This window comes from Alosa pseudoharengus, unplaced genomic scaffold (assembly GCF_046254945.1).
Source record: "Alosa pseudoharengus isolate Yale_2024_CS ecotype anadromous, Long Island Sound unplaced genomic scaffold, YU_APseudo_1.1 YU_APseudo_1.1_scf_20, whole genome shotgun sequence".
In the NCBI taxonomy this organism is placed as follows: Eukaryota; Metazoa; Chordata; class Actinopteri; order Clupeiformes; family Clupeidae; genus Alosa; species Alosa pseudoharengus.
Window position 1 is genome coordinate 1,553,801 of NW_027468664.1, and position 26,456 is coordinate 1,580,256.

General features: G+C 43.6%; 1 protein-coding gene across 6 annotated transcripts; it reads left to right on the top strand.

The window, feature by feature from the left end:
- The first annotated feature begins 1,243 nt into the window (after window positions 1–1,243).
- LOC143135868 (uncharacterized) lies at window positions 1,244–26,456 on the top strand. 6 transcript variants are annotated; one of them, XM_076296195.1, is made up of 13 exons: window positions 1,244–1,325; window positions 2,481–2,544; window positions 4,632–4,757; window positions 8,166–8,402; window positions 10,628–10,732; window positions 12,078–12,467; window positions 14,267–14,350; window positions 16,092–16,328; window positions 22,279–22,694; window positions 23,880–23,938; window positions 24,542–24,699; window positions 24,815–24,850; window positions 25,870–26,456. In XM_076296195.1, the coding sequence occupies exons 2-13, from the start codon at window positions 2,505–2,507 to the stop codon at window positions 25,941–25,943; spliced, it is 1,962 nt and encodes a 653-aa protein (XP_076152310.1). In that variant the 5' UTR covers window positions 1,244–1,325; window positions 2,481–2,504; the 3' UTR covers window positions 25,944–26,456. The 6 variants fall into 6 exon arrangements, with proteins under 6 accessions (XP_076152310.1, XP_076152312.1, XP_076152314.1 ...); XM_076296197.1 differs by having other exon boundaries at window positions 4,632–4,736; XM_076296196.1 differs by lacking the exon at window positions 1,244–1,325 and adding an exon at window positions 1,376–1,398.

The following is a 26,456-nucleotide window of genomic DNA, read 5'->3' on the forward strand; positions in this document are numbered from 1 at the left end:
AATCAAAGGCCTCCCACAACAGACTATGCGGCACAGACCCAAAAGCATTAGCCAAATCCAAGAACACAACGTGCAGGTCTCTCTTCTCACGCTTTGCTAATTGAATTTGGTGCCAAATCATGCTGGTATGCTCTAAGCACCCGGAGAAGCCAGGAATTCCAGCTTTTTGCACCGTGGTATCAATTAGTTTATTCCTTTCAAGGTAATTTGTCAGTCTCCGTGCCACCACACTAAAGAAAACCTTCCCTTCAACATTCAGTAGACTAATTGGCCTAAATTGATTAATCTCCACTGCGTCCTTTTCTTTGGGAATAAATATTCCCCCAGCCCTCCGCCAAGCCTTGGGAATACTCTGCTTTTTCCAAACTATCTTCATTAATTGCCATAAAAATCTTAAAACATCTGGTGCACTCTTATACAACCGGTAGGGCACTCCATTAGGTCCCGGGGCTGAAGAGGCCCTTGCACGTTTTATTACTTCTTGCACCTCTTTCCACCTTGGTGGACTATCGTCGCATTGGCTACTTAATTCACCAATAGGTGGGATATCAGCAGGAAGTACCATCTCCCTGAACCTCTCCCTATCTTTGTGCACTCCCTCTAAATACTCCTCAAGCTTCTGCTTAGGTTCCAAAAGACTACCACTCTTCTGCATTACGAATAAAGACTTAACAAACTTAAATGGGTCTTTATAGAATGCTAGTCGGGCTCGTGATTTCTTCTTCCTATTTTTCCTAATATTTTCAGCTCTTCTTAGCACTACTAACCGCTCCCTCACATCTGCCTGTAGACAGTCAATACCTTCCTTCTCATCATCTGTAGCTTTTCTCCACTGCTTCTTAAGCTGCCTCCTCTCCTTGATAAGTTTATCTATCTCCTGCTGGCGCCTAGATTTAACTACCTCATGTAGCCGTTTTGTCCTTCTCTCAATAGTCCCAAATCTTTCCTTACCATAGCTATAAATAATGTCTCCCATTTTCTCTAATGAAATACAGATAGCATTCTTGTGTTCCTGCGTGGTATTTCAAAGTCAAAATCATTCTAAAGTCATCCTCTACCTTCCATCAGTTCTTAAGCAAATGTGGTAGTTATGAAATAAGTAAACACACAGTGTGTGGATAGACTTGTTTTTCCAGGTGAATATTAAATATTGGTTCCCAGGTGAACATTAAATATTGGCTCACAGAAGCAGTGTAGCATCCATAGAGGGTGGCGCCTTGTCTGGGACATCCTCTAAAACACACACACACACACACACTCACTCACACACACCTTATCTGTTGGTGCTGTAACATTCACCAAAGGACAGGCAGGAGAACTCACAGGTAGGGAAGCTTGCACACTCTCACACACTCACTCACACACACACAGCTGTAACATTCACCAAAGGACTCACGGGTAGGAAACCTCGCTCCGCACACACTCACTCACAGCCAGCTGTTCCCTCTTTGAACGGCCTGCTTCTGATATCTGGCTTGCTTTACGTGCTGATGCTGTACACACACACACACACACACCATCTGGCTTGCTATGCGTGCTGATGCTGTACACACACACCACCTGGCTTGCTATACGTGATGATGCTGTACACACACACACCATCTGGCTTGCTATACGTGATGCTGTACACACACACACCATCTGGCTTGCTATACGTGATGCTGTACACACACACACCATCTGGCTTGCTATACGTGATGCTGTACTGTACACACACACACCATCTGGCTTGCTATACGTGATGCGTACTGTACACACACACCATCTGGCTTGCTATATGTGATGACGCTGTACACACACACACACACACCATCTGGCTTGCTATACGTGATACACACAGACACACCATCTGGCTTGCTATACGTGATGCTGTACACACACACACACCATCTGGGTTGCTATACGTGATGATGCTGTACACACACACACCATCTGGCTTGCTATACGTGATGATGTACACACACACACCATCTGGCTTGTTATACATGATGATGCTGTACACACACACACACACCATCTGGCTTGCTATACGTGATGCTGTACACACACACACACCATCTGGCTTGCTATACGTGATGATGAGTGTTAAGTGTTGGTGTTGGTGTAAGGTGTTGAGTGGACAGTGGAATATGACTCGTGTACATTAAAGGAACACACCAACTTTCTGGGAAATTAACTTATTTGTCGTCTACCCCAGAGTAGGTTACTATATATATGGACTACAGCTCCCTTTTAGCTACCAGCTAGCTATAGGCTAACAGGTGTAACCCACTTCCAGTGAATTACAATTAAGCTAAGCTAACTGTTACAATTAAGCTAAGCTAACTGTGTCAAACGGGGTCATTGAGAAGAGAAGAGTGTACCGTATGTATCCGCTTATATAACCCTGGCGTTAGCAAACGTTACAGCTCACACCAACAGGTCATCCACATACAGGCCATCGGTTTTCACTGAAATCAAATGTCCTTTGGCCTCCTCAGAGGTTAACCAGCCATCAGAAGAACATGGATGCCAAGAGCCTGATGACCCTCATTTTCATACTTGGTATGTCTGATTTTACCAATTCATATCACACAAATGTTTTCATCACAACTAAATGCATAGGATGCTTACACCTACCCTGGAAATCCAGAGTTCTCGCGAGAGCACAATGGAATTGTCTCTGCGAGACACTTTGGCAAAGAGCAATGATGCACGTTGCATTCCGGGGAACCAGCTAAACTGATGAAGACAGCGCTGCAACGTTGGAGGACAGTACACATTGGTCGTAGTGTTATCCGATTGCGTCGAAGTCCGAAATCATTCAGAGTAAACATGGTCTAGTGTTATCCAATTGCGTGCAGTGAGATTTTTAAATGCATGCTTGTTGCCGCCCCTCGAGTTGGGCCATTACATTGCTCTTTGCCAGACCCTTAATCTTTCTAGATTATCGGGGTCTGGATTTTTTGGATAAAATTTGTCATCAGTGACTTTTCTGGTATGTACAGAAAAAAGGACAATATGTATAATTTGCCAATATTCAGACATACACTATATTGCCAAATGTATTGGGTCACCTGCCTTGACTCGCATATGAACTTGTGTGACATCCCATTCTTAATCCATAGGGTTTAATATGACGTTGGTCCACCCTTTGCAGCTGTAGCAGCTTCAACTCTTCTGGGAAGGCTTTCCACAAGGTTTAGCAGTGTGTTTATGGGAATTTTTGACCATTCTTCCAGAAGCGCATTCAAACTCTCAAACCCATCTATGTCTTTTTGGACCTTGCACTGGTGCACAGTCATGTTGGAACAGGAAGGGGCCATCCCCAAACTGTTCCCACAAAGTTGGGAGCATGGAATTGTCCAAAATGTCTTGGTATGCTGAAGCCCAGCTCCTGAAAAACAACCCCACACCATAATCCCCCCTCTAACTTTACACTTGGCACAATGTAGTCAGACAAGTACGACAGAGTTTGGTGTGGATGAACTTGACTGGCCTACACAGAGTCCTGACCTCAACTCTATAGAACACCTTTGGGATGAATTAGATAGAGATTGAGAGGCAGGCCTTCTTGTCCAACATCAGTGTGTGACCTCACAAATGCACTTCCGGAAGAATGGTCAAAATTTCCCATAAACACCTGTGGAAAGCCTTCCCAGAACAGTTGAATCTGCTACAGCTGCAAAGGGTGGAACGACACCATATTAAACCCTATGGATTAAGAATGGGATGTCACTTAAGTTCATATGCGAGTCAAGGCAGGTGACTCAATACTTTTGGCAATATAGTGTACTTCATGCAATATAGTGTACTTCATGCAATATAGTGTACTTCGTGGTTTGTTATAATATTGAGTTATTCTAATATTCATATCGATATTCAGTCACCTTTCTGCTGTTTAATATTGAGTTATTCTAATATTCATATCGATATTCACAGTCACCGTTCTGCTGTTTAATATTGAGTTATTCTAATATTGGGTTAGAGAGAACTGAAGCAGGAGGTTGAGATTCAATCCAACATCAGCTCTAGTCAAACCAACACTAGTCAAACCAGCAGGATGTTGACTTCCAACATCAGCTCTAGTCAAACCAGTTCTGACTGTCTGTAGTCTCAGTCCCATCTGCTAAGTAAACATAGCATGCACAAAAATACTAGCTACGATCCAGAGTCAATATCTACTCAATATAAACAGGGAGCAGCAGCATTGTGGGGCAGCCGTGGCACTCTGGACTTGTAACCGGAGGGTTGCCGGTTTGAACCCCGACCAGTGGGCCACGGCTGAAGTGCCCTTGAGCAAGGCACCTAACTCACTGCGCCGGGATTAGTGTGTGCTTCACCTCACTGTGTGTTCACTGTGTGCTGTGTGTGTTTCACTAATTCACGGATTGGGTTAAATGCAGACACCAAATTTCCCCTGACGGGATCAAAGGAGTATATATACTTATACTTATACATTACTTCACATAGTCTGCTGTCTCAGTGCCCACTAGGTGGGGCTAACGAGTCCTGCATTCTACATTCATTCATTTAGCAGCAACTTACAACAATGAGGAATAACATTCAAGCTGCACTGCAGAGATATTAAGTAAGAATTAATACTACAGTTCAGAGTGGCAAAGCCTTTGCACACCTGTTTTTGGGGATAGGTGTATCGGAGATGACCACAGGTGCGTCGGAGAAGACCACAGGTGCATCGGAGATGACCACAGGTGCGTTGGAGATGACCACAGGTGTATCGCAGAAGACCACAGGTGCGTTGGAGATGAACACAGGTGCGTCGGAGATGACCATGGGTCGTGATTCAGTGGTTTTAGAAGAGATCCCGCACACTGTCCATTCCGCATGCAAACATTTATTTGAATAACACAACGTTTGGGTCTTACAGGGACTCTACTTTCCAGTTAATTCAGTGTGTTCCCAAATGCTTCAAGAAATTTCATGTCTTAACCCATAACACACAGAAGTTTTGAACATGTTAGGCTACATGTCGGTGTTGAAGTGTTTAGATTCTAGACACTGTGCTAGCCTAGTAGGCATTTTAACAGCAACTATGGCTATGCGCTAACACCAGTCAGCTGAGTTTAATTAGCGATAACGTACGGAGATGGTTTCGTAGCCTCTTTGACAGCTCAGTGACATCAGGTATGTAACCTACATATTTATGTTTTTGCCAGCTAACTTTTAACATGATCTTCATATTCATTGTGATTATATATGGGCCTCATGCACATGAAAGATTAATATCATGCCATTATGAAAGTTTTCATCTTACAACTTTGCTGATAACATTTCAAATAAATGTCAGTTAGCGCATTAGCAAGGATATTGTGTAACGTATAGGCTAGCCTACTGTTGATGTTGTTTCATAGCCTTTTGCTTGTGTGTAGTTAGGCCCAGGGCTGTAGTCAAGACCACCTTTGTCGAGTCCAAGTCAAGTCCAAGACCAGGACTAGTTGAGACCAAGTCAAGACCGAGTCCAAAGAGGTTCGAGTCCAAGACAAGACCGAGTCCAAAAAGGTTCGAGTCCGAGTCAAGACCGAGTCCAGGATAGGAAAAAAAGTCTTATGCATGACAGTATCAAGACAATCATTTTGGGTTATTATTATTATTATTATTATTATTATTATCTAAAAGCAAAAACAGTGTGAACACACCCAGGGTTTGTAAGTGTAGCCATTCCCCTTCTCCAATATTATTATAGGGCTGTCAAACGATTAAAAATATATATTTTGAAATGAATTAATCTCGATTAACCGCAATTAAAAAGTTCCTAAAGACTAAAGCTTCTTAAATGGCATATTAAATACAACATAAATCACAAAATTAATGAGTAACCACAAAGGTAAAAGTAAAACACTTTTATATTATTTAAATGATAATACTGACACAGTAATTGTGTAAAGTATTCATTTCTTAAGAAATACTACACATTTGATGCTGTTTAACTCATTTGTAAATGGTGCACTGTCACTTTAAGCCCATTGTGGCCACGTTCTCATAGGCCTAATGATCTTTTTTTTACCAGTTCCATTGAAATATAGCCTATAGCTAGTCCACAAGCTCTAATATTGTTTGTACCACATGTATTGTACAATATTAACAATGATAAGCATGACATTAAGTTGGTATAAACAGCTTTCATTCCTTTGGAAATAGAAGCATGTAATGACATGATGCTAGCTAGACATTTTCTGTTTGCAATTAAAAGTGAATGATGAGCCTGAGCCAGTCACCTATAGCTAGCTGAGTGGAATGTGTTTCAATCGGCATAATATGTGCTTCATGTAAACAAATGATTGAAGACTTCAAGACTCACCAGTTCCATTACACAAAGGCAAAGACAACTCTTCATATTTTTGTCCATTTTTCAAATCACAGTGAGTGCAGCCTACATGTCAAAGTGCCCTGGCTCTCACAGTTTATAACTGGTCAGTAGTGGAAATCGGATAAATCCGCAATCTCCTCTAACCTCGTCTTTGTTGCCTTCCTTTTATAAGTTTCTTATATTAAAAAGGAGATATCAATTATCATCAACAACGACAACCCAGCTGGAGCCTGCCAATCGTTTTCTCTCCCTCTCGTGTGCGCTCAGACGCGCTCTCAATTAAATGGAGTAGCATACGTTCAAGTTGGATCTTAATGGAGAGGACTCGAAAAGTATCATCTTTATGTAACTGTTGCTGTTGGTGCATTTTGACATTGTAAACGTTATCTAACAAGAGTGAAAAGCAGTTTGCAGTAAAGCTACTATTTATTGGCTAAATGTTGGTTCCTCTCCATCTTCAGCTAACTCCACAGTAAAATAAACTCTCAGGCTTGCGGTTTTAGGTTTTGCGGCTTCCGTTACGTGACATCAGCCCCCCACAAAGGTAAACACTATTGCGTTAATATTTTGTAACGCATTATGTATTTCAAAAATGAATCACGGCGATTAACACGTTAATTTTGATGGCCTTAAAGACACCTGGACTCGGTCGAGACCAAAAGCCATATTTGGCAAGACCAGTGGCCGAGACCGAGACAAGACCAACTCCAAATACTAGCGAGTCCGAGACAAGTCCGAGACCATAGAAAAACGGTCTCGAGTCCGGACTCGAGTTCAAGACCGGACTCGAGTACTACAGCCCTGGTTAGGCCCACTGCTAGATTTTGACAAGAGCTCGCGATATCGCTTTAAAGTAAGCTACTGCTCACACAAGCTGTCAAACACTGTCCACTCGCCTATGTGGTGCACCCCTCTGGTTTATACATCCAGTGTTTATCATATGTTAGCTAACTGTATCTGGATGTGTTGTTATCAGAGCAAGATGTTAGAGATGGCGTGACATGGCATGACATGCAGTGATGCCTCGTATAAAAAAAAATAATTTAAAAAACGCTATTTAAGCACCGAAATGAGGCACCGAAATCCACGTTGTTATTCGATGCAGTTACTCATTTGACTATTTACTGAGGATGGGAGAGCAGAACTTCAAGTGCTAGTCAAAGTAGATAGTGGCAGAGTAAGGAGGAGGTAGCGGAGGGAAAAGGGGAATGCATGATATGGGAAGTGCATGGGAAGTGCATTAGAAGTGTATGGGTAGTGCATGATATGGGAAGTGCATGGTAAGTGTATGGGGAGTGCATGATATGGGAAGTGTATGGGGAGTGCATGGGGAGTGCATGGGAAGTGCATGATATGGGAAGTGTATGGGGAGTGCATGATATGGGAAGTGTGTGGGAAGTGCATGATATGGGAAGTGTATGGGGAGTGCATGATATGGGAAGTGTGGGAGGTGCATGATATGGGAAGTGTATGGGAAGTGTGTGGGAAGTGCATGGGATGGGAAGTGCAGTGCATGATATGGGAAGTGTGTGGGAAGTGTATGGGAAGTGCATGATATGGAAAGTGTGTGGGAAGTGTGTGGGAAGTGTATGATGTGGGAAGTGCATGGGAAGTGTATGGGAAGTTTATGGGGAGTGCATGGGATGGGAAGTGTGTGGGAAGTGAAGTGTGTGGGAAGTGTATGGGAAGTGCATGTTAGGTATGTTGGGTGTTTTCCTGTAGCTGTGAGTATCTCATGCTTACGTGTCCTGATGTGTGTGACTGGAGCTTCACTGTGTGTGTGTGTGTGTGTGTGTGTGTGTGTGTGTGTGTTTGCCTTGATACTGACTCCAATTTATCACTCCTCACCCTGCAGCTGAAATGTCCTCAGCGTTTCTGATGAATTCAACAATATCCCCAGACCTCAACCCAACCTCCCAATCCCCCCCAAGTGCACTGCCAGGAACCCCAGACCTCAACCCAACCTCCCAATCCCCCCCAAGTGCACTGCCAGGAACCCCAGACCTCAACCCAACCTCCCAATCCCACACAAGTGCACTGCCAGGAACCACAATGACATCACTGATGCCCTCCACAGACAGGGTTTCTGCAGGTATCAGCAAATCTCATTTCATGCTTTTTCATGCCACTTTAAACTAATTTCATGCCCATGTCAAACTGCAGATATGTTGCATTACTAGATAGATAGATAGTTAGATACTTTATTGATCCCCAAGGGGAAATTCAAGAAGTAGCATCCGGTGCTAGCATCCGGTGTCGAGACTTCGTGCACCAGCCGTAAAAAAACGGCCAATTAAAAGGTTCCGTCTGTCAACCATTATGCTATACTTCCGATCAAAATTATATTTAGATGTTTATATAATCAAATATATAATCAAAATAAATCCTGAAAAAATATAATTTCATGCCTGCATTTTCACAAAATGTATTTAATTACTTTTCATGCTTTTAATGACCCGCGGAAACCCTGACACCAACCAACACAACCACACTAGCCGTGGAGACAACTGCAGTAATAATGAATGTGACATCACCACTGAACGTGACTCACAACGGAACCCTTGAACGAGACCATACCACCTAACGCCACCTCGACTCACACACACACACCACACCATACCATCCAACTCCACCTCTCCTCACACACACACAATACACCATACCACCTAACGCCACCTCTCCTCACACACACACACACCACACCATACCACCTAACGCCACCTCGACTCACACACACACACCACACCATACCATCTAACTCCACCTCTCCTCACACACACACACACCACACCATACCACCTAACGCCACCTCTCCTCACACACACACACCACACCATCTAACTCCACCTCTCCTCACACACACACAATACCACCTAACGCCACCTCTCCTCACACACACACACCACACCATACCATCTAACTCCACCTCTCCTCACACACACACACCACACCATACCACCTAACGCCACCTCGACTCACACACACACACACCACACCATACCACCTAACGCCACCTCGACTCACACACACACACACCACACCATACCACCTAACTCCACCTCTCCTCACACACACACACCACACCATACCACCTAACGCCACCTCGACTCACACACACCACATCATACTAGTGCTGGGCGGTATGACCAAAAATGTATATCACGGTATTTTTCAAAATTCTTACGGTTTCACGGTATATGACGGTATTTTTTCCCCCATGCATAATCAGACGTTCCCAGCATTTTCTACAGGTTGAGAGAGGAATTGCTGCAGTACATTGACTAAGGATGGTCTATTTTACTGTCATGATGTAGAATAACTCCACACTAGTGGTAATGCAGTTTTGCATGGCCCCAGAAAATGATGCTGTTTACAAAGAGCCACTTATGATGAAGAATCTAATCAGAATGCAAAGACAATTGCAGTCAAAATACAGAACTTTTACTGTGCAAATTTCACAAACATATTGTATAAAACCAATACAAAAAGTAGTGCAACTTGCAATAATTATACTTTTTTGAAAATTATACAATTTAAAATAAAACCTCTCTGCTAATATGCTTACTCTGTCAAATAGGCCTATCAGAAGCCTTATTGTTATTGTGTGGTTTACATGACGTTAGTGGTAAGCTAACGTTAACTTCATGTGGATGTCTTGTTAGCCTGCCTGAACTTCGGTTCGGTTCGCTAGGCAAAACATTAACAAAAAAGTTCGTTTTGGTGGACTGATGACAGTCAGGATCATTTCTAACTAGCCAGCTAGGCCTATTGCTCAGTGCATGTCTATAACATGCTTTACTTGCTACCTGGATAATTTCAGCGAATATTCTTAAGGTGAGATGAATGATAAGATCATTAAACTTCACTGTGTTCGGTGGGTTGCTAACTAACGACATCACCTACTAGCCAGCTAGTTACAGCTGTGTGAACCCCGACCAGTGGGCCACGGCTGAAGTGCCCTTGAGCAAGGCACCTAACTCACTGCGCCGGGATTAGTGTGTGCTTCACCTCACTGTGTGTTCACTGTGTGCTGTGTGTGTTTCACTAATTCACGGATTGGGTAAAATGCAGAGACCAAATTTCCCCTGACGGGATCAAAAGAGTATATGTACTTATACTTATACATTACTTCACATAGTCTGCTGTCTCAGTGCCCACTAGGTGGAGCTAACGAGTCCTGCATTCTACATTCATTCATTTGGCAGCAACTTACAACAATGAGGAATAACATTCAAGCTGCACTGCAGAGATATTAAGTAAGAATTAATACTACAGTTCAGAGTGGCAAAGCTTTTGCACACCTGTTTTTGGGGATAGGTGTATCGGAGATGACCACAGGTGCGTCGGAGATGACCACAGGTGCGTTGGAGATGACCACAGGTGTATCGGAGAAGACCACAGGTGCGTCGGAGATGACCACAGGTGCGTGATTCAGTGGTTTTAGAAGAGATCCCGCACACTGTCCATTCCATCCGGTGTGCATGATATGGGAAGTGTATGGGAAGTGTATGGTGAGTGCATGATATGGGAAGTGTGTGGGAAGTGCATGATATGGGAAGTGTATGGGGAGTGCATGATATGGGAAGTGTGTGGGAAGTGCATGATATGGGAAGTGTATGGGGAGTGCATGATATGGGAAGTGTGGGAGGTGCATGATATGGGAAGTATATGGGAAGTGTGTGGGAAGTGCATGGGATGGGAAGTGCAGTGCATGATATGGGAAGTGTGTGGGAAGTGTATGGGAAGTGCATGATATGGAAAGTGTGTGGGAAGTGTGTGGGAAGTGTATGATGTGGGAAGTGCATGGGAAGTGTATGGGAAGTTTATGGGGAGTGCATGGGATGGGAAGTGTGTGGGAAGTGTATGGGAAGTGCATGTTAGGTATGCTGGGTGTTTTCCTGTAGCTGTGAGTATCTCATGCTTACGTGTCCTGATGTGTGTGACTGGAGCTTCACTGTGTGTGTGTGTGTGTGTGTGTGTGTGTGTGTGTGTGTGTGTGTGTGTGTGCCTTGATACTGACTCCAATTTATCACTCCTCACCCTGGAGCTGAAATGTCCTCAGCGTTTCTGATGAATTCAACAATATCCCCAGACCTCAACCCAACCTCCTAATCCCCCCCAAGTGCACTGCCAGGAACCCCAGACCTCAACCCAACCTCCCAATCCCCCCCAAGTGCACTGCCAGGAACCCCAGACCTCAACCCAACCTCCCAATCCCCCCCAAGTGCACTGCCAGGAACCACAATGACATCACTGATGCCCTCCACAGACAGGGTTTCTGCAGGTATCAGCAAATCTCATTTCATGCTTTTTCATGCCACTTTAAACTAATTTCATGCCCATGTCAAACTGCAGATATGTTGCATTACTAGATAGATAGATAGTTAGATACTTTATTGATCCCCAAGGGGAAATTCAAGAAGTAGCATCCGGTGCTAGCATGGGAAGTGCAGTGCATGATATGGGAAGTGTGTGGGAAGTGTATGGGAAGTGCATGATATGGAAAGTGTGTGGGAAGTGTATGATGTGGGAAGTGCATGGAAAGTGTATGGGAAGTTTATGGGGAGTGCATGGGATGGGAAGTGTGTGGGAAGTGTATGGGAAGTGCATGTTAGGTATGCTGGGTGTTTTCCTGTAGCTGTGAGTATCTCATGCTTACGTGTCCTGATGTGTGTGACTGGAGCTTCACTGTGTGTGTGTGTGTGTGTGTGTGTGTGTGTGTGTGTGCCTTGATACTGACTCCAATTTATCACTCCTCACCCTGCAGCTGAAATGTCCTCAGCGTTTCTGATGAATTCAACAATATCCCCAAACCTCAACACAACCTCCAAATCCCGCCCAAGTGCACTGCCAGGAACCCCAGACATCAACCCAACCTCCCAATCCCCCCCAAGTGCACTGCCAGGAACCCCAGACCTCAACCCAACCTCCCAATCCCCCCCAAGTGCACTGCCAGGAACCCCAGACCTCAACCCAACCTCCCAATCCCCCCCAAGTGCACTGCCAGGAACCCCAGACCTCAACCCAACCTCCCAATCCCCCCCAAGTGCACTGCCAGGAACCCCAGACCTCAACCCAACCTCCCAATCCCACACAAGTGCACTGCCAGGAACCACAATGACATCACTGATGCCCTCCACAGACAGGGTTTCTGCAGGTATCAGCAAATCTCATTTCATGCTTTTTCATGCCACTTTAAACTAATTTCATGCCCATGTCAAACTGCAGATATGTTGCATTACTAGATAGATAGATAGATAGATACTTTATTGATCCCCAAGGGGAAATTCAAGAAGTAGCATCCGGTGCTAGCATCCGGTGTCGAGACTTCGTGCACCAGCCGTAAAAAAACAGCCAATTAAAAGGTTCCGCCTGTCAACCATTACGCTATACTTCCGATCAAAATTATATTTAGATGTTTATATAATCAAATATATAATAAAAATAAATCCTGAAAAAATATAATTTCATGCCTGCATTTTCACAAAATGTATTTAATTACTTTTCATGCTTTTAATGACCCGCGGAAACCCTGACACCAACCAACACAACCACACTAGCCGTGGAGACAACTGCAGTAATAATGAATGTGACATCACCACTGAACGTGACTCACAACGGAACCCTTGAACGAGACCATACCACCTAACGCCACCTCTCCTCACACACACACAATACACCATACCACCTAACGCCACCTCTCCTCACACACACACACCACACCATACCACCTAACGCCACCTCGACTCACACACACCACATCATACTAGTGCTGGGCGGTATGACCAAAAATGTATATCACGGTATTTTTCAAAATTCTTACGGTTTCACGGTATATGACGGTATTTTTTTCCCCATGCATAATCAGACATTCCCAGCATTTTCTACAGGTTGAGAGAGGAATTGCTGCAGTACATTGACTAAGGATGGTCTATTTTACTGTCATGATGTAGAATAACTCCACACTAGTGGTAATGCAGTTTTGCATGGCCCCAGAAAATGATGCTGTTTACAAAGAGCCACTTATGATGAAGAATCTAATCAGAATGCAAAGACAATTGCAGTCAAAATACAGAACTTTTACTGTGCAAATTTCACAAACATATTGTATAAAACCAATACAAAAAGTAGTGCAACTTGCAATAATTATACTTTTTTGAAAATTATACAATTTAAAATAAAACCTCTCTGCTAATATGCTTACTCTGTCAAATAGGCCTATCAGAAGCCTTATTGTTATTGTGTGGTTTACATGACGTTAGTGGTAAGCTAACGTTAACTTCATGTGGATGTCTTGTTAGCCTGCCTGAACTTCGGTTCGGTTCGCTAGGCAAAACATTAACAAATAAGTTCGTTTTGGTGGACTGATGACAGTCAGGATCATTTCTAACTAGCCAGCTAGGCCTATTGCTCAGTGCATGTCTATAACATGCTTTACTTGCTACCTGGATAATTTCAGCGAATATTCTTAAGGTGAGATGAATGATAAGATCATTAAACTTCACTGTGTTCGGTGGGTTGCTAACTAACGACATCACCTACTAGCCAGCTAGTTACAACTGTTTGAACCCCGACCAGTGGGCCACGGCTGAAGTGCCCTTGAGCAAGGCACCTAACTCACTGCGCCGGGATTAGTGTGTGCTTCACCTCACTGTGTGTTCACTGTGTGCTGTGTGTGTTTCACTAATTCACGGATTGGGTTAAATGCAGAGACCAAATTTCCCCTGACGGGATCAAAAGAGTATATGTACTTATACTTATACATTACTTCACATAGTCTGCTGTCTCAGTGCCCACTAGGTGGAGCTAACGAGTCCTGCATTCTACATTCATTCATTTAGCAGCAACTTACAACAATGAGGAATAACATTCAAGCTGCACTGCAGAGATATTAAGTAAGAATTAATACTACAGTTCAGAGTGGCAAAGCTTTTGCACACCTGTTTTTGGGGATAGGTGTATCGGAGATGACCACAGGTGCGTTGGAGATGACCACAGGTGTATCGGAGAAGACCACAGGTGCGTCGGAGATGACCACAGGTGCGGAGATGACCATGGGTCGTGATTCAGTGGTTTTAGAAAAGATCCCGCACACTGTCCATTCCGCATGCAAACATTTATTTGAATAACACAACGTTTGGGTCTTACAGGGACTCTACTTTCCAGTTAATTCAGTGTGTTCCCAAATGCTTCAAGAAATTTCATGTCTTAACCATAACACACAGTAGTTTTGAACATGTTAGGCTACATGTCGGTGTTGAAGTGTTTAGATTCCCAGCGCTAGCCTAGTAGGCATTTTAACAGCAACTATGGCTATGCGCTAACACCAGTCAGCTGAGTTTAATTAGCGATAACGTACGGAGATGGTTTCGTAGCCTCTTTGACAGCTCAGTGACATCAGGTATGTAACCTACATATTTATGTTTTTGCCAGCTAACTTTTAACATGATCTTCATATTCATTGTGATTATATATGGGCCTCATGCACATGAAAGATTAATATCATGCCATTATGTTGTTTAACACACCATGAAATAAAGTTTTCACCTTACAACTTTGCTGATAACATTTCAAATAAATGTCAGTTAGCGCATTAGCAAGGATATTGTGTAACGTATAGGCTAGCCTACAGTTGATGTTGTTTCATAGCCTTTTGCTTGTGTGTAGTTAGGCCCACTGCTAGATTTTGACAAGAGCTCGCGATATCGCTTTAAAGTAGGCTACTGCTCACGCAAGCTGTCAAACACTGTCCACTCGCCTATGTGGTGCACCTCTCTGGTTTATACATCCAGTGTTTATCATATGTTAGCTAACTGTATCTGGATGTGTTGCTATCAGAGCAAGATGTTAGAGATGGCGTGACATGGCATGACATGCAGTGATGCCTCGTATAAAAAAAAATATTAAAAAAACGCTATTTAAGCACCGAAATGAGGCACCGAAATCCACGTTGTTATTCGATGCAGTTACTCATTTGACTATTTACTGAGGATGGGAGAGCAGAACTTCAAGTGCTAGTCAAAGTAGATAGTGGCAGAGTAAGGAGGAGGTAGCGGAGGGAAAAGGGGAATGCATGATATGGGAAGTGCATGGGAAGTGCATTAGAAGTGTATGGGGAGTGCATGATATGGGAAGTGTATGGGGAGTGCATGATGTGGGAAGTGTATGGGGAGTGCATGGGAAGTGTATGGGAAGTGCATGATATGGGAAGTGTATGGGAAGTGCATAGGGTGTGCATGATATGGGAAGTGTATGGGAAGTGTATGGTGAGTGCATGATATGGGAAGTGTGTGGGAAGTGCATGATATGGGAAGTGTATGGGAAGTGCATGATATGGGAAGTGTGTGGGAAGTGCATGATATTGGAAGTGTGGGAGGTGCATGATATGGGAAGTGTATGGGAAGTGTGTGGGAAGTGCATGGGATGGGAAGTGCAGTGCATGATATGGGAAGTGTGTGGGAAGTGTATGGGAAGTGCATGATATGGAAAGTGTGTGGGAAGTGTGTGGGAAGTGTATGATGTGGGAAGTGCATGGGAAGTGTATGGGAAGTTTATGGGGAGTGCATGGGATGGGAAGTGTGTGGGAAGTGTATGGGAAGTGCATGTTAGGTATGTTGGGTGTTTTCCTGTAGCTGTGAGTATCTCATGCTTACGTGTCCTGATGTGTGTGACTGGAGCTTCACTGTGTGTGTGTGTGTGTGTGTGTGTGTGTGTGTGTGTGTGTGTGTGTGTGTGTGTTTGCCTTGATACTGACTCCAATTTATCACTCCTCACCCTGCAGCTGAAATGTCCTCAGCGTTTCTGATGAATTCAACAATATCCCCAGACCTCAACCCAACCTCCCAATCCCCCCCAAGTGCACTGCCAGGAACCCCAGACCTCAACCCAACCTCCCAATCCCCCCCAAGTGCACTGCCAGGAACCCCAGACCTCAACCCAACCTCCCAATCCCACACAAGTGCACTGCCAGGAACCACAATGACATCACTGATGCCCTCCACAGACAGGGTTTCTGCAGGTATCAGCAAATCTCATTTCATGCTTTTTCATGCCACTTTAAACTAATTTCATGCCCATGTCAAACTGCAGATATGTTGCATTACTAGATAGATAGATAGTTAGATACTTTATTGATCCCCAAGGGGAAATTCAAGAAGTAGCATCCGGTGCTAGCATCCGGTGTCGAGACTTCGTGCACCAGCCGTAAAAAAACGGCCAATTAAAAGGTTCCGTCTGTCAACCATTATGCTATACTTCCGATCAAAATTATATTTAGATGTTTATATAATCAAATATATAATCAAAATAAATCCTGAAAAAATATAATTTCATGCCTGCATTTTCACAAAATGTATTTAATTACTTTTCATGCTTTTAATGACCCGCGGAAACCCTGACACCAACCAACACAACCACACTAGCCGTGGAGACAACTGCAGTAATAATGAATGTGACATCACCACTGAACGTGACTCACAACGGAACCCTTGAACGAGACCATACCACCTAACGCCACCTCGACTCACACACACACACCACACCATACCATCCAACTCCACCTCTCCTCACACACACACAATACACCATACCACCTAACGCCACCTCTCCTCACACACACACACCACACCATCTAACTCCACCTCGACTCACACACACACAATACCACCTAACGCCACCTCTCCTCACACACACACACCACACCATACCATCTAACTCCACCTCTCCTCACACACACACACCACACCATACCACCTAACGCCACCTCGACTCACACACACACACACCACACCATACCACCTAACGCCACCTCGACTCACACACACACACACCACACCATACCACCTAACTCCACCTCTCCTCACACACACACACCACACCATACCACCTAACGCCACCTCGACTCACACACACCACATCATACTAGTGCTGGGCGGTATGACCAAAAATGTATATCACGGTATTTTTCAAAATTCTTACGGTTTCACGGTATATGACGGTATTTTTTCCCCCATGCATAATCAGACGTTCCCAGCATTTTCTACAGGTTGAGAGAGGAATTGCTGCAGTACATTGACTAAGGATGGTCTATTTTACTGTCATGATGTAGAATAACTCCACACTAGTGGTAATGCAGTTTTGCATGGCCCCAGAAAATGATGCTGTTTACAAAGAGCCACTTATGATGAAGAATCTAATCAGAATGCAAAGACAATTGCAGTCAAAATACAGAACTTTTACTGTGCAAATTTCACAAACATATTGTATAAAACCAATACAAAAAGTAGTGCAACTTGCAATAATTATACTTTTTTGAAAATTATACAATTTAAAATAAAACCTCTCTGCTAATATGCTTACTCTGTCAAATAGGCCTATCAGAAGCCTTATTGTTATTGTGTGGTTTACATGACGTTAGTGGTAAGCTAACGTTAACTTCATGTGGTTAGCCTGCCTGAACTTCGGTTCGGTTCGCTAGGCAAAACATTAACAAAAAAGTTCGTTTTGGTGGACTGATGACAGTCAGCATCATTTCTAACTAGCCAGCTAGGCCTATTGCTCAGTGCATGTCTATAACATGCTTTACTTGCTACCTGGATAATTTCAGCGAATATTCTTAAGGTGAGATGAATGATAAGATCATTAAACTTCACTGTGTTCGGTGGGTTGCTAACTAACGACATCACCTACTAGCCAGCTAGTTACAGCTGTGGAACAATCTCAATAGAATTTTCGTGACTGTAAATCCCTTTCAATGCAGTATCCCTTAACGTTTTTCCGTAACTAAAGAAAACAATTTAAGTTATTCTGTGCAACACCCTTAAATAAACCCCTTACCTAAGGAGAAATTAAGCCATAAGGGTCATAATTCAGGGGAAAAACTCACCACACCATACCACCTAACGCCACCTCGACTCACACACACACACCACACCATACCACCTAACGCCACCTCTCCTCACACACCACATCATACCACCTAACACCACCTCGACTCACACACACCACACCATACCACCTAACGCCACCTCGACTCACACACACCATACTATCTAACATCACATCGCCTCCCACACACCACACCATACCACCTAACGCCACATCGCCTCACACACACACCATACCACCTAACGACACATCGCCTCACACACACACCATACCACCTAACGCCACATCGCCTCACACACACACCATACCACCTAACGACACATCTCCTCACACACACACCATACCACCTAACGCCACATCGCCTCACACACACACCATACCACCTAACGACACATCTCCTCACACACACACCATACCACCTAACGCCACATCGCCTCACACACACACCATACCACCTAACGACACATCTCCTCACACACACACCATACCACCTAACGCCACATCTCCTCACACACACACCATACCACCTAACGCCACATCGCCTCACACACACACCATACCACCTAACGCCACATCTCCTCACACACACACCATACCACCTAACGCCACATCGCCTCACACACACACCATACCACCTAACGCCACATCTCCTCACACACACACCATACCACCTAACGACACATCGCCTCACACACACACCATACCACCTAACGCCACATCGCCTCACACACACACCATACCACCTAACGACACATCTCCTCACACACACACCATACCACCTAACGCCACATCTCCTCACACACACACACACACACCACACCACCTAACGCCACATCTCCTCACACACCAGTGACCAGCCAGCCGTCTCCTACGTCTGTGACTGTGATTGACCTGGTCTTCTCTTCCAATGAGACGTTTACCAGCAGCCTCAGCAACCAGTCCTCTCCTGAGTATCAGAACCGGGTCAAACTCACCAAGCAGCAGGCAAGTGCCGGATCGGTCCAGTATTCAGTGAAATCCACCTAGTAGGCTGCAAGTCCACCGCAATGTGGGGAAAACTTTCCCGGAATTTTGCAAGCCCAGCCAGTCCCCAAAGACCAGCCCAGCCAGTCCCCAGTTTCCCACAGACTAACTAACTGCAAGACTAACTGCAGTTTCCCACAGACCACAGACTAACTAGCTGCAGTTTCCCACAGACTACAGATTAACTAGCTGCAGTTTCCCACAGACTAACTAGCTGCAAGACTAACTGCAGTTTCCCACAGACCACAGACTAACTGGCTGCAGTTTCCCACAGACCACAGACTAACTAGCTGCAGTTTCCCACAGACTAACTAGCTGCACAAGGGGTTCTTTTGAATGATTATTAGTAGGGTTGGGTATCGTTTGGGTTTTATCCGATACCGGTGCTAAATCGATACTTTTAAAACAGTGCCGGTGCTGAAACGGTGCCTGAACTGGTACTTGGTTTTTAAAATGTTTTAAATTAAAATGGTCTAAAGCATGAATTGCTTTTTTTTTATTGATAAGACAAATTTGAACATGAAATTGAACTGTTATATTCAATTTACTATCAATATCTCATTGCTCCTACAAATAATACATTTAAATGTTAAAACAGCTTGCCATGCATGCACACACAATGGTAAGCTCTGCTTTCAAGTTTACCCAGTGTAGGGGTTTGCCATAAGGTATGTTAAAACTGCTTGCCATAGAACATGGACAACTGCATTTGCAAGCAAGCTAATCTAACAGGGACTCTACTTTCCAGTTAATTCAGTGTGTTCCCAAATGCTTTAAGAAATTTCATGTCTTAACCCATAACACGCAATAGTTTTGAACATGTCAGGCTACATGTCGGTGTTGAAGTGTTTAGATTCCCAGCGCTAGCCTAGTCATTTTAACAGCAACTATGGCTATGCGCTAACACCAGTCAGCTGAGTTTAATTAGCGATAACGTACGGAGATGGTTTCGTAGCCTCTTTGACAGCTCAGTGACATCAGGTATGTAACCTACATATTTATGTTTTTGCCAGCTAACTTTTACCATGATCTTCATATTCATTGTGATGCTATATGGGCCTCATGTACATGAAAGATTAATATCATGCCATTATGTTGTTTAAGAACACACCGTGAAAAAGTTTTCACCTTACAACTTTGCTGATAACATTTCAAATAAATGCCAGTTAGCGCATTAGTAAGGACATTGTGTAAGGTATTAGGCTGCTGTTAGGCTGCTGTTGATGTTGTTTCATAGTCTTTTGCTTGTGTGTAGTTAGGCCCAATGCTAGATTTTGACAGGAGCTCGCGATATCGCTTTAAAGTAAGCTACTTGGGCTCACGCAAGCTGTCAAACACTGTCCACTCACCTATGTGGTGCACCCCTCTGGTTTATAGATCCACTTATGTTAGCTAACTGTATCTGGATGCGTTGCTATCAGAGCAAGACGTTAGAGATGGCGCATGACATGCAGTGATGCCTCGTATAAAATAAATAAATAAATAAAACGCTATTTAAGCACCGAAATGAGGCACCGAAATCCACGTTGTTATTCGATGCAGTTACTACCGTTTGTGTCGGCACCGGTGCCATATTAGAACTGTGTTCCGGTGCCCAACCCTAATTATTAGCCAGATTAACAATAAACACTGTCAGTTTGTTATGAGATGATGAACAATGCATAAATCAGAATGCATCTAAGACTTAATCAAACTATAACATTGACAACCGTATCTTCCGTCTACCAGCATTAAAGGAAGACACGCACCAAACAATAAATCAGATCGCGCACAGTATAGTGCTTTATATTTTCACACATGAAATGACCCACACAACCCCAAATTATTTCAATATCCCTTTTTTTCAGTCCCGAAAATAAACCTAAAAGTCCAAACTAAACTAAAGATATCCTGTCCTTTGCCAGGAACGCCCGCAAGAGTCTGTATAATCCAAACAAGGAAACGAGAAGGCAGCTACCGGCAAATTGTCCCGCAACGTAGCAATCAAAAAATGTAATCCACAAAAAAGGGAAAAAATTTGGTGGTTGGCTTGCAAATAGAAAAAAGAGAAAAAAACAATTGCTCTTACCAACTCCGGTGAATAAATCCAGCCAGCCGACTGCGAAGACGCGTCCTCTCTTTGGTAACGTGCTGGTCTTCCACACCCTACAAGCGGCGTTTAACTGATATGAAGTCCGTTTCGTCAGTAGGAATACTTTCTTTCTATTTACCACTCAAAAGAAACAGTTAACAATAACAATAACTCTTAGCTGCAGCACTGAGTACTGGCGCCACCCATTCAAATCTCACACACGCTTGTTACTCTCTTCAGACCGCCCCCGTCACCTAGCGCGTTCAACTATATAAGTTTGGGTGCACGGTAATAGGCGTATCGGCTGACAGTCCCCTTATACAAATCACCCATAACCATACCATCACACATAGTGGAAATAAACATGATAAATACATATAAATAAGTACATATTCATATCACACAAATATTATATGAGACCTACAGACATATATGTAATCAATAATACTTAAACTCAAATACTTAAATACTTAAACTCAAACTCCCTCATACGGCTCACACACTGGGCAAGCTTCCGATGACCTCAAGGCAAGCCATCCCACTTCTGACACCATATGTAGCGAAGGGAGAGAGCAGTGACCCCAACCGGTCTTGAACCCGGGTCTCCAGGGCACTAACCCTGCAGCTTGACCGCAACGGCAAAGAGCCAGGCCCGTTGGTATGGCAGTCAGAGCGCATACTCAACTGTAGTGACGGTACTCCGTCACAGACTAACTAACTGCAGTTTCCCACAGACTAACTTACTGCAGTTTCCCACAGACTAACTAACTGTATAGCTGAGCTTTAGCTGTGTGTGTGTGTGTGTGTGTGTGTGTGTGTGTGTGTGTGTGTGTGTGTGTGTGTGTGTCTCGTGCTTATGTGTCCTGATGTGTGTGACTGGAGCTTCGCTGTGTGCTTTGATACTAACTCCAATTTATGATTCCTCACCCTGCAGCTGAAATGCCCTCAGCATATCTGATGAACACAACAATATCTGTGTCCTCCACAGTGTCATCTCTAACTTCAACAACATCAACACCAGCCAACACAACCACACTAGCAGTGGAGGCAACTGCAGTAATGATGAATGTGACATCACCACTGAACGTGACTCTGACGACGGAACCGTTGAACAAGACCACACCACCTAACGCCACCTCGACTCACACACACCACACCACACCATCTAACGCCACCTCGACTCACACACACCACACCACACCATCTAACGCCACCTCGACTCACACACACCACACCACACCACCTAACGCCACCTCGACTCACACACCAGTGACCAGCCAGCCGTCTCCTACGTCTGTGACTGTGATTGACCTGGTCTTCTCTTCCAATGAGACGTTTACCAGCAGCCTCAGCAACCAGTCCTCTCCTGAGTATCAGAACCGGGTCAAACTCACCAAGCAGCAGGTAAGTGCCGGATCGGTCCGGTAATCAGTGAAATCTGGAAAACGCCAGATGGGCCGTCCACCTAGTAGGCCACAAGTCCACCGCAATGTGGGAAAAATTACGTCTATTGCTAACTACACTGCAAAAAATGAAATCTAACCAAGTGTTAATAATCTTATAAGATCAAAAAATCTATTTGGTATTGTTTTTAGTATGAAAAGACTTATCTAGTGCTCTCAAAAGATCATTTTGACTTCATTTAAGAAGACTGACATATTTTAAGGAGTCTTATCAAGACAAATTTACTTAACGCGGCCCCAGCTGTGGTGCAACTAGCTGGGGCACCTGCACCGGACGCCGGCGACCCGGGTTCGATTCCGGATTCCACCCCTGCTCTCTCTCCCATTTGCTTCCTGTCACTCTCCACTGTCCTATCATTAAAGGCATAAAAAGCCAAAAAATATATATTAAAAAAAAAAATGTTTGCTTGTTTTTAAATATTTTGCAAATTTGCTTAATGCACTGGCAGAAAAATGTGCTTGTTTTCAGGATAAGATGTCTTAAAATAAGTCAAACTTTTCTTAAATTAAGTCAAATGATTTCACGAGAAAGCGCTAGGCAAGTCTCTAGATACTGAAAACAATACAAACTATTTTTTTTATTTTGATATAAGATTAATAATCTTGGTTAGATTTTATTAGATAAGCCATTTTTGCAGTGTATTCTGTTGTGTCTATAGCTAACTATTCTGTTGTGTCTATGGCTAACTATTCTGTTGTGTCTATGGCTAACTATTCTGTTGTGTCTATAGCTAACTATTCTCTTGTGTCTATCGCTAACTATTCTGTTGCTGCCCTGCTGGTGTTGGAGCAGCCCGTTTGGGTTAGAAATTGCCAGGGCTATATTTTGTCCCCAGTCCAACCTTGGCGACCTTGGGTAGTTGTTCAACCTTGGGTAGTTGAGCTTGGGTAGTTGTTCTTGAAGTTATGACAAATTAGCTTTGTGTGAAGTGTGTTGATAAGGTTATGACAAATGAGCTTTGTGTATAGTGTGTTGAAGTCAATTAATTCTCTGAAGATTGAAGGTTAATTTGCTTCATCTGGTCAACATATTTAAAACTCCATTGAAAGAATGTATGAAGTAAAAACTGTTTTAGTAATTCTGTGTGTGTGTGTGTGTGTGTGTGTGTGTGTGTTGTTCCAACAGATTGAGCCTATTTACAGAATCTTTCCTGGCTTCATTGACCTGACTGTGCTTGGCTTCAGGTGGGTACAATTCTCTCAAGTCTCAATGCAGAAATGTTAATGTTGTCATTTTAGTTCTCAAATTCAAGAACTAAATTAAGATTGCCTGGTGCAATGCAACATTACCGAACTATATGGCTGCAAGCCTGCGTTTGAGTGTGAGGACTAGTTTACATTTGAGCTAAATGTGTGTGAGCATGAGATTTGATCTAAATGTATGTGAGCGTGAGAACTTGTTTACATTTGAGCTAAATGTGTGTGAGTATGAGATCTTGTTTACATTTGAGCTAAATGTGTGTGAGCATGAGATCTTGTTAACATTTGAGCTAAATGTGAGGATGGCTGAACCGACAATTTGACCAGAACTCGCTGCTTTGAAAGCTACGGCATGAAAGCATGAAATTGAAAGATTACCTTTTCATTTATTTTATTTTATTATTTCGTTTTTTATGACCCTTTCTTGTCTTTTACTCTTAAGCCATTTGTTTTATTTTGCCTTTAGATGTTCCTTTTGCTTTTATTTTTGTCAAGTCCACTGACTTACCTCTGTGTTTGAAATGTGCTCTTTGGTAGGAACGGTGCCATTGTGACTTACCTCTGTGTTTGAAATGTGCTCTTTGGTAGGAACGGTTCTATTGTGACCGACTCCACACTCCGCTTTGACTCTGGCCAATCGGACGCTCCTGATGCTGAGAGAGTGACAGACGTATTCAAAGATGCCATCAAGAAGGGAAACATAACTTTACCAGTGATTGCAGAGTTTATCAATGCAACAGTCATAGGTTAGTCCAGACACACATCCAGAATACGATTTGCCAAACTGGTCAAAGCAGTCAGAATATAAAACAAGTGCAGTTTCAGAGACTGATGTTTGTTTGTTTGTTTGTTTTTATTCAGTTTCACCAGTGCCGAGTGACACGCCTTCATCTGCAGGTCAGTGGGTTCACGCCAGCCAGTCCCCAAAGACCAGCCCACATGGTGTTGTGGTGTTGAAGGCTACTCTATTAGCTCTATGCTAACACATGGTGTTGTAGGCTACTCTATTAGCTCTATGCTAACACATGGTGTTGTGGTATTGTAGGCTACTCTATTAGCTCTATGCTAACACATGGTGTTGTGATGGTGTAGGCTACTCTATTAGCTCTATGCTAACACATGGTGTTGTGGTGGTGTTGAAGGCTACTCTATTAGCTCTACGCTAACACATGGTGTTGTGGTGGTGTAGGCTACTCTATTAGCTATATGCTAACACATGGTGTTGTGGTATTGTAGGCTACTCTATTAGCTCTATGCTAACACATGGTATTGTGATGTGTTGAAGGCTACTCTATTAGCTCTATGCTAGCACATGGTGTTGTGGTATTGTAGGGGGCGGTGGTAGTGTAGTGGTTAAGGAGCTGGGCTAGCGTGCAGTAGCCTGAAAGTTGTCGGTTCAATTCCCAGCTTCCACCGTTGTGCCCTTGAGCAAGGCACTTAACCCCAAGTTGCTCCGGGGACAATGTGATCCCTTGTAATATAGCTGACATATGTAAGTCACTTTGGTCAAGAAGTGTCTGCTAAATGTAATGTAATGTACTCTATTAACTCTATGCTAACACATGGTATTGTGATGTGTTGAAGGCTACTCTATTAGCTCTATTCTAACACATGGTGTTGTGGTATTGTAGGCTACTCTATTAGCTCTATGCTAACACATGGTGTTGTGGTGGTGTTATAGGCTACTCTATTAGCTCTATGCTAGCACATGGTGTTGTGGTGGTGTTGTATGCTACTCTATTAGCTCTATGCTAGCACATGGTGTTGTAGGGTACTCTATTAGCTCTATGCTAGCACATGGTGTTGTGATGTTGTAGGCCACTCTATGCCATAGCTCTATGCTAACACATGGTGTGGTGGTGATGTTGTAGGCTACTCTATTAGCTCTATGCTAACTCGCTGCTTTCTCTATCTAGTGACAACAGCAGCCTCTGGTACGATGATGGCCGGGATGATTATTTTCCTGATCCTGCTAATGGAGGCCCAGTGATCACAGAAGAGAAGTGCACAGCCACACACACAATATAGTGTACACACGCACATAAAGCCAGACACACACAATATACCCCCCCCCCACACACACACACAATATAGTGTACACACACACACACACACACACACACACACACACAAAGCCACACACACACACACACAATATACCCCCCACACACTTAGCCACACACACAATATATAACCCAACCCTACACACACACACACACACACACTACTCGCTATTTTTTCCTGCGATAGACGATGTTGTGGTTAGCTTCACTCCAAACTGCTTTTAACTCTTCAGTGATTTTATCTGCACACACAACCTTGGTTTTCTACTTTTAACTGAGACATGGTTAGATCAAACAGTGCTACCCTCATCGAACAACAAATAAAAGATGAGGGGGGATAGCCACAATATTCAAAAACACTTTTCAGTGCAATCAATCATCATTGGGTGACTTTGTATCATTTGAAAACCTGTGTGCACTCATTAAATCTTTTCCTCAGA

Excerpts from the sequence above, each read along its gene's own strand:
- LOC143135868 (XM_076296195.1), top strand. The coding sequence starts at position 2,505 with ATGGATGCCAAGAGCCTGATGACCCTCATTTTCATACTTG. Across the intron at positions 12,468-14,266 it reads CACAGACAGGGTTTCTGCAG|GTGTATCGGAGATGACCACA; the intron begins GTATCAGCAAAT and ends TTTTGGGGATAG. Across the intron at positions 22,695-23,879 it reads TCAAACTCACCAAGCAGCAG|ATTGAGCCTATTTACAGAAT; the intron begins GTAAGTGCCGGA and ends TTGTTCCAACAG.